The 9,548-nt window shown below is 39.3% G+C and overlaps 1 protein-coding gene across 1 annotated transcript; it reads left to right on the plus strand.

Annotated features, from left to right (window-relative positions):
• The first annotated feature begins 113 nt into the window (after window positions 1-113).
• Window positions 114-8,502, plus strand: LOC125968535 (stromal interaction molecule 2-like). The gene is made up of 12 exons (XM_049719707.1): window positions 114-1,129; window positions 1,810-1,940; window positions 2,973-3,084; window positions 3,156-3,267; window positions 3,342-3,457; window positions 3,772-3,949; window positions 4,028-4,205; window positions 4,272-4,433; window positions 4,657-4,757; window positions 4,830-5,062; window positions 5,125-5,314; window positions 5,399-8,502. The coding sequence occupies exons 1-12, from the start codon at window positions 1,006-1,008 to the stop codon at window positions 6,855-6,857; spliced, it is 3,096 nt and encodes a 1,031-aa protein (XP_049575664.1). The 5' UTR covers window positions 114-1,005; the 3' UTR covers window positions 6,858-8,502.
• The last annotated feature ends 1,046 nt before the right edge of the window (window positions 8,503-9,548 follow it).

Consider the following 9,548-nt stretch of genomic DNA (forward strand, 5'->3'; position numbering starts at 1 on the left):
GGCTGTTCCGATCAGAGTCTCATCCATGAGCCCTTCTGATACAAATTCCGATCACATGCATTAGCACTGGTAATGGGTCAAATTAGATTTTGCACGAGTTTCTTTTCAAGGAGAGTGAACCTTACTTAGCTCAGTCCTACAGGGGCCCTGTTGGGCATGGCTAGATGTCAAAGCTGTGCCACTATTTTTAAACTGGAAGTCAGATTGCTGGAATGAAACCTTACACTTTGTTAGGCTACTGTTAGCGCGACAAGGAGTCTATTTGCGCCCTTTGTGCTATTAATGTTCCTGCATAATCATTTGAAGCCGGCCAGACTAGATTGTGAAGCATGTGTGCTGAATTTGATCATAAAAATGTAGCGCCGCCAACATCTAAGCAAAGTTAAGTTATAGTTTGACAATATGTAAAAATAGCGTCATCCGAGTCGCCCACCCTGCAAAGCCATGATCTGTTATTCATCTCATGACTTTTATGTCATCTAAATCAGTACTATAATCCTAAAACAAAACGGAAGGAAAAAAATCCAATGTGCAAATGGCAGTCATGGCATCAACTGTTTACGACATTACATATTTGGGATGGGGGCTGGCGTGTGAGGAAACCTAATAATGTGATGAGAGCTTGTTTCTGGACTGAGACACTCACAGACAGAGGGAGAGACGTCTTGAGGTCTTCACACTGCTGGGAAAGAGGACGGAAGTACTGGATTTGTGTGATCATACAGAGTAGATTCCAACTAGTGAAGACTGGGAAACAGGATTAAAAATATAAAGTGCTCATCTTCTGGATGTTATACCGTTGTGTGATTACCACAAAGGACTTCAAGATGGAATCGTTTCTGGATGCGCCGTCCTCGGATTTTTAAAATGGTCGATGGAATATAACTCCAATAATTTTCTGGAATTACACTGGGGAATGTTTTAGGCACTGTCCAGTTGCCTTTTGGTACTTTTTTTTTTAATCACACAGTCTGCAATTGATTTTTATTTTCATCAACTTTTGAAATGCTGCCTTTGTTCTTGTTTTCATTCCTCGGTTTTTCTGCTGCTGTTTTGGTCGCTGAGCAAAGTGCTGGTGACCTGCAGAGCGTCAGCCTACCCAATGGGGGAACAGGTTTCAATCCAGGGGGTAAATTGACGAAATGAATCACATACCTATCATTGTATCACACAGCAAAGCGTGACTCCAAAAATGCAAAAAAAAAAAAAAATATTGCATTACTTTGATTTATTTTATTTTTGTAATACCTCAAATCGTTCCATAGTAAAACATGGCTTGTGGGAAAGACGATTTAGAAAATAATACCTTAAGCAACTTCAAATCATCCATGCAGCAGTAAATTCAAGTTGGTCCACAATTATTTTCTGAAACACCTTTTTTATTTGCTTAATTTAAATTCAACATACAGATGGTCATATTTACACAGAGAGGCAAGCATCTCTGGACCTTGCTCATATATTCGTTTACAGGGCAGACCTTTTAACTTGTTGTCTCTAACTGCCCAGAACACTCCGATGAATCACAGAGACAAAAACGGGTCATGACTAACAACAAAACAGTAAGCTGTAGGTCGTTTTCCCGTAGAGTATATTAAGTTTTCTGTATTACATTCCCAATTTAAGAACACGCTGTACAGTTCAACTCCAATCCAGAACAACTTGTTTTGATATGTTGAATGATTTACAGCACACATATTTTTTTATTACAACTCGCTCGTCAACTAGTCTACAAGCTTGTCCCTTACTTTATGATTGTTATCATCATTATTGATGAATTAGTAGAACTTTTTGCTCTTTGTAACCTTGTAGATCCCTGCATGGTGGTGTCTCCACCATGTGTAAGTGAGGCTGATCGTTACAGCCTGGAGGCCCTGCGGAGCATCCATCAGATGATGGACGATGACAAAGATGGAGGGATTGAGGTGGAGGAGAGTGTGGAGGTAAAATCTTTTAAATCCTTATATATTTCCATGTTGTCATCAGTTGCAAAAGTCATACAGGATAAAGTCAGTGCAACGGCAACAGGTGCTCTGGCTGAAGAAAGCTGCAAATGCTACTTCAAGGATAGCAACGGTTTATCTTGGCTTTTGGCGCTGAGACAAATGTGGTTTGCTCTCATAGACTTGCACTAATAGGAGATTGCAGCACATAGATCAATTCTTAAAAATGTAACATGAGTCATCAGCACCCCAACGGCACTGTTTGTTTTTCCATCATGCATTTTAACACATTCACTCGACATTGCCATACGTGATTGAAGCGATTGCACTTTCGACTTCCAGAATGCAATTCTAAGCCGTATTATGTAAGAGCTCGGGTTACGGTTGATGTAGGAGAGAGGGACATGGGCTCATCTTCAGTCATCAAATGAAGCCTTCGTTTTGAGCCCGGGCTACATTTCTCCACGTATGTCGAGATTCAGATAGCTGAATCGTAATATTCCGACCGGACTTCATTTCACATAAATGGCAGAATACAGAAGTAGTGCATTGATCCATGCTTAAAATGTTTCACAAGTAGAGACACATTCCTCCCATACCACAAATTCTCAACCTAAATATAAACAGATTAGGATATTAAAAATATACTTTTACAGTAAGACTTGGACACATAGATGGCGAGCAGAGCAGACACGTGTCATGTACAGTAGCTATAGACAGTTTTTTTATTTGGTTTTGTAACACCCAAAGGATAACTTTGGCAGCACTGTTTGTTCATAAAATTTGCAAAGAAAATTGCACAGAAATCTTCTTTGAGGAAGTTTAATTTAGATAATAATAATAATAATAATAATAATAATAATAATAATAATAATAATAATAATAATAATAATAATAATATACTACACTTGATCAGATTAGTAATTTGGATGATTGTCTTTTTTGACTACATGTTTTCAACCAGTTGCTGCTGACTTGTTATTTTTTTCTTTTTTCTTTTTTTTAAACATTGCTTTGTTAATACGCCTGCAGTTCATCATTGAAGACATGAAGCAGCAGCAGACCAACAAACACAGCCACCTGCACCGAGAAGACCAGCACATCACAGTGGAGGAGCTTTGGAAAGGGTGGAAGTCATCTGAAGGTGTTTGTCCAGACAATGAAAGCAAACTTTGTGAAACCTTGTCATGTCTAACTTGTTGTCTCACTTCCTAGTTCATAATTGGACCCAAGACGACGTTATCCGCTGGCTCAGGGAGTTTGTCGAATTGCCGCAATATGAGAGGAACTTTAAGGACTTCAAAGTCAATGGAAACACACTCCCAAGGTGATTATATGTCCTGCCCGAGTAAATATCTGAAAACACAGAGGGAAATAAAAGCTTCTCTGTCTTTTCTGTAGGATTGCAGCCAATGAACCTTCATTCCTGAGTGGCCAGCTCAGAGTCCAGGATCAGAGGGACAAACAGAAGCTCAACATTAAAGCTCTTGATGTAGTGCTGTTTGGGCCACCTACACGTAAGGATGAAAGCTTGTCTTGTTTTAGTTTCACTAAATTCGAAGGACAACTAATGACAATGATGATTGAATTTTTACTTTCTGAGACCTCCAGATATTTTGCAAGTCTTGAATAATCAATTCCTAAATCAATAAGCCTCCTAACTCTAGCTTGAAAACGTGTATTAGCATTCACGGTACATTAGAAGCAAGATACCGCTTCATTTCAGCTGATATCGATTACTTTGCAAAAATGCAGTCAACCACTTATCCACAATACATCCAAAATAGATTATTTTCAATCATAACTATTCTCTTTTTGTTTTTGCTCACAGGTCCCCCACACAATTACATGAAAGATCTACTGCTCATTGTGTCAGTAGTGATGGGAGTTGGAGGCTGCTGGTTTGCTCAGGTGCAGAACAAAAGCAGCAAGATCCACATAACCAAGATGATGAAGGATTTGGAAAGTTTGCAGCGGGCTGAACAAAGCCTCCTAGACATGCAGGAACAGTAAGGAAAAAAATCATCCCTTCATCTCCGAGAACTGACTGACATCAAAAGTGACGGTGTGACTTTTGTCATATTCAGACTCGAGCGAGCCCAGGAAGAGAAACGTAATGTGGCTGAGGAGAAACAAAACTTGGAGGAGAAGATGCGTGATGAGATCATGGGGGCACAAGAGGAAGCCCATCGCCTGCAAGCACTGAGGCAGGGGGCCGTCACTGAGCTAAGCCGTCTCCGATATGCAGAAGAAGAACTCGTGCAGGTACCGGACGCAAATTAGGTCAATGTATAGCAAAGAACGGAAAGCTGACAACTATCGTCGCCTCAGGTCCGTGGAGCGCTAAGACAGGCAGAAAAGGACATGCATGCCACTTGGACTGCCTCAGAAGTTCTCCAGCAGTGGCTCCAGTTGACCCATGAAGTTGAGGTCCAGTACTACAATGTCAAGAAACACAGTGCTGAATTACAGCTTGCCACTGCCAAAGAAGAGGTGATACATGAAGTATATCAAACTGTGTCAGAAAAGTTCCAGGATTGCTATATATTGCAAACCCAAACTCTGAAACGACAAACGAACACATTTACAAAGCAGTCCTGAGACTTTTCTGACACACATCCCATGCATAACAATTAATATTGACCAAACATTTCAACCTAAATATTGTTTGGTTTATTGAACATATAAACATATATGCTTCCATAATTAATTTTAGGCAGAAAAAATTAAGAAGAAACGAAGCTCTGTGTTTGGGACTCTCCATGTTGCCCACAGTTCATCTTTGGACCAGGTTGACCAAAAAATTCTAGAGGCAAAGTGAGTATAACTGTAGTTAGGTTTGACTTGAAAATAAATTGATCTAAACGTCAATCCATCTATCTCCAAAAGGAATGCCTTGTCGGAGGTAACATCATGCCTGCGGGAGCGTCTCCATCGCTGGCAACAGATTGAGCGCATCTGTGGCTTCCCCATCATTAGGAATCCCGGCCTTCCCAACCTCACTGCTCTGCTCTACTCAGACTCACTTGCTGCCAGTTTTCCCCGAGTACATCAGCCATCTTGGTTATGCCACAGCTCAGTTCATGGCTCAATCGAAGACCTGATGGAAGAGTCTATCCTAGGTCAGGAACTTTTCATATATGGGTTTTGGTTGGGTTATGCTGATTGGTTTGTCTTGCTACAGTTCCCGGGGCACCACTTAAGAATTCTCCTCGGACCCGAACGTCTACTGTACGGCGGTCACGTCGCCACGGTGTCACCCAAGCACCAACCACTCTCATCTCGGCAGATCCTGACCTTCTCATCCCGATTCGGGCTCCTTATGCTTGTTTCGATGAGGATGACGGAGTCTTTCGTAAAACCCTTAAGAAACAGTAAGTCCGTTCATGTTCGGGTACAATCGTTTGTTTTTATGCTTTCATCCTAATTTTTCTTGTCCTCATTTCACTTTCCAATAGAGACTCCCAAGAAAGATTCTCAGATTCTGACCATTCCACTTCTTCTCATAGCAAAATGTACCCTTGTCCCACTGCTGATCCCTCCCATAGAAAGCTCTACCATGACGAAACAGAACCTCTTCCAGAAAGGTGTGTGACAAAGCCTGTGAGTAAAGAATTGGAACCTGATGTTCAATCTCCGGTTCGGAAATTTTCCATGGAAGATCATGAAATTCCTGTAGATATTTCCTGCAGGAAGATGGCTACTGATAAATCTCTGGACAGTTCTTTGGAAAATCCTCCGATGGTGATGTCAAAAGATGGCTCTTTAATTGAAGTGCCATTCAGGAAGCGATCCAGAGATAGGAGTGAAGTAGCGTCGGATTTTGTCAATCGAAAGGTATCGTCCAATGAATTAGATTCCGAATTTCCATCCAGCAAACTAGAGAGAGAACCGATAGAGGACGTCACCGACAATCCGTCAAGGGGTATACCTCAAGATCGAGGTGATATACCGCTTGAAGTCAAGAAAATAGTTTGGGATGAAGTAGAGGCACCGAAATTTGGAAAAAAGAAGTTATCGAGATCTATAATGGGGGCTTCGGTCGACAGTGCCTCGAGAAGGCTACTTGAAGGTTCCGAATATCCATTTGACTTAGTCGGCAGAAGGATTACGAGAGACTCAATGGGAATGTCCTTGGATGGAAGTTCTAGACAGCTTGATTGCTCTGTGAGGGGGATGGCCAAAGACAAAGTGCTTGAAATGCCTATAATACCCTCGAGAAAAATCTCAAAAGAGGGATATTTTGCTGACACAGCGTCTGTAAAGGGTCTACCCAGAGAGGAAACAGAACATATGCAGTCTACATCTTCTATAGAGAAGCAAGATTTCGGTTCAGAACCATCAATAAATAGGAGGCAAGGTAAAGAGGAGTGTGAAGCATCTCTTAGGCGGAAAACACCTCGAATACCAAGAGATGAGCAGTGTGCAGAAGAAAATACTATTCGGGATAGAGTCGAATCACTTACAGAAACACATCGTCCTCAAATGGTGAGGGAAGAATCTGAAGATTCAGAATCAAACTCAGTACCAGGTGAAAGTGAGCGGCCAGATCTTACAATAACCTCCAATGTGCCATGGAAGTCATCTGCGAATGTTCTTACAGCTGGTCCATTGAGCCAGCTTGTTTACGATGGAATTCTGGAGAAGTCCTGCACCTCCATGGCAGAAACGCCAATCAGTCTTTCTGCTTTGACTCCCAACCTTCCCCAGAGCTTCCCCAGGCTTCAGGCTGAGTCCGAACCACTGGTGGCTCCAGTAAGAAGCAACTCCCAATCCACTCCATCCTCGACTGAAGCTAAAGATGACAGAAACAGAGATAAAGAAAAAAGCAGGAAGTCCTTGAAGCTGAAAAATCTTTTCAAAAAGAAAAATGAAGCAACGGCAGAGAAGATACAAAGCGGTCTACAGAAACTCTGACCATGGCTTGAGGATACTTTTGTCGTATCTGGTGTACATTGGCACTCATTTTTAGAGTCGAAACATCAAAGCGATATTATCCCATTGTCTCGAATAACCTTTTTTTGCCCCTCAGGAAAATTTACAATTTGACTGTAATGACTTTTACCGCCTGCTATACTTCACTTGGTCATTTCATAGATGGACCATAAAAAGTTGAGCTCAGATGAACTCCGTGGTGGGTGCTTGGGGTGCTTTGAGGTGCTTTGGGGGAACGAAAACGCACACTGGATTACCAGTGGCGGCTGTGTCGCAGGTCCCAAGAATATTTTTTTATTTCATGTGTGGCTTAGTGTTTGAGAACTTTAAACATAAGATATATCTCAGGCAGCTTTTTTAGTGCAATCTCATAAATAATGTCCACCTCGATAACGTACAACGAATAAACTGCTCCAGTCACTGCATGAGGAAATTTAAATTTTAAAAAAAATACGTCAATTCAATTTTCCTTGTCTTACTTTTATGGGTAATACTTTCTCTTTTACTTTCTGAGGCCAATGTTTGATTATAAATATTTATTAAATTTATAATTTGATTGTAAATTCCTATGAGGCCATCTACATGTTTACGAGTTTGAAAAGCACACGAGATTAGATATGAAAAAGGGGTCAAAAGTGATTTTGTTTGGGGTTTCAACATTTTTTAAGTTTTAATGATTGTTTTGCTGTTGATAAAAATAGGCCACATTATGAAACTTTTATTAGACGTCATCTGAGATTGTCTTGATATTTTAATAATACCAGTCGTGAGGCGATCACATATTTTTACATTGGTATGGTTAGGAACAAACCATAGGCAGGGAAAATATTGGGGTTTTCTATGTTTTGTTAACTTAATTCAGGCCAGTCTAGTTTTATCTAAGATACAGCAAGAAAGAAAACAATGATATTTTTTTTGTATTTATTTATTTAATTTAATTTAATTTTTTTTTTTTTTTTTGGGAGGGGGGCATTTTGACACGAGCTGGTTGTATATCTATACCCTTTGTAGAACCTGTACCTGGCTGTGGATCAGTGATCAAGTTGCAGGGAATTCATATTTGATTTTTAAGTCAAACATGTGATGACACAGAAGTCTTATAATGCACAGCAACTAAAGGTGCCCTTATATTATTGACAGATTAAAACACAAATGTATGAATAATTTTATGCATATTCACTCATACTTTTAATTCATTATGTTTGTTGCTTTATAATTTGTCTTGTACAGAATGGCCAATATTGTTTTTTTATTTTCAAAGAAAAATTTAAATATTTTAATCAAATTTTTGGGGGACACCCATTAAATATAATTTGCTGTCATCACAATGACATTTCTTTATGTTTTGCTGCATTAAATAACTGTACGTATATGTTTGAGTGAAACTTGAAACATTATTTAATTGAAGGATCAATGTGACCTTCGCTGTTTACAAAAATACGTTTATGAGACATCTCACTATGATGTTTGATTGAAACAAAATTTAAGTTTTTATTTTGATTATATGACAATTTTCTTTGTTTTATTATTTGAGGCCTACAATTCTGACTGAACTGTAGAAAGACAATATCATTGATTGCTGCTTCCCCACACTGTTAAAAATAAATGTAGCAATTGTGTTTGAAAACATGAATGTTCTACATTTTGTACATTTTTCCCAGTCAGTTGATTAACATGCATAGGTAATGCAGTGAAAACATAAAAGCACCTTCAACAAAATATGAATTTACATACAATCACTACGATTTTAATATTATTATTTTTTTTTTTATTAGACATTAGGTTGCTTTTTCAATCTTAACAAGGGATGGTGAGAGTATAATAAGTCATTCAACGTTTCTCCACTAGGGGGCAGGAGTGCTATACCTGTCAATGCTTTAGGGTCTTTTGAGGACCGGATTTGCGCACCGCTGACCTAGAGTTAAATTTAGCACTTCAAACGTATCTATCTATATTGATCTACACCAAATTTACTTAAATCAACACCTTTACATTTACGGATTTTAAAGTAGTTGAAATTTTAACACTACATCAATGCATCATAATTAAAATATTACACCATTTTGAGTTTTTAAGTGGAAAAATTAATACATAATATAAATAAATAAATTTCAACCCTCATTTTTTTACTTCAACATGGTCCTTTTCTGTGGTTATTAAATCAACGCTTTGCATTTCACGTAGTTGCATTTCCAGTGCGCGAAGTGGAACCAATCTAAATGATGTCAACGTACATGATTTCAATCAGTTAAGCCCACTTAAAATGAATGACAATCAACTTATGGTTAACATGTGAGCCAGGCGCAGTGCAGCTAAACGAAAAGTGACAGGCCTTCTACCAAGGTCTAGTGTGATCCAGTCATCCACAATGATGACTTTGATTCATTAGCACTGACCAGACAGTATAAAGTGGGACGCACAGATGCCACTGCTGGCCATACTCCAGACAAAGACACACACACACACACACGCTTTTTAATGATGTTCCCTGATAACAAAATAGATTACTGGGTCCTCACACTCAGTATGCTTCGGTCCATCTAAATCGCAAAAGTTGGCCGAGACTTGACAGCTTAGTAACTAACCTTGAAGTCGACTTCAATTTATGATGAAGAATGATGATTTTTAATACATCTTCCAACCCACGCTCAATAATAAAAAAAAAGCCCATGT

This window comes from Syngnathus scovelli, chromosome 5 (genome assembly GCF_024217435.2).
Source record: "Syngnathus scovelli strain Florida chromosome 5, RoL_Ssco_1.2, whole genome shotgun sequence".
Taxonomy (NCBI): Eukaryota; Metazoa; Chordata; class Actinopteri; order Syngnathiformes; family Syngnathidae; genus Syngnathus; species Syngnathus scovelli.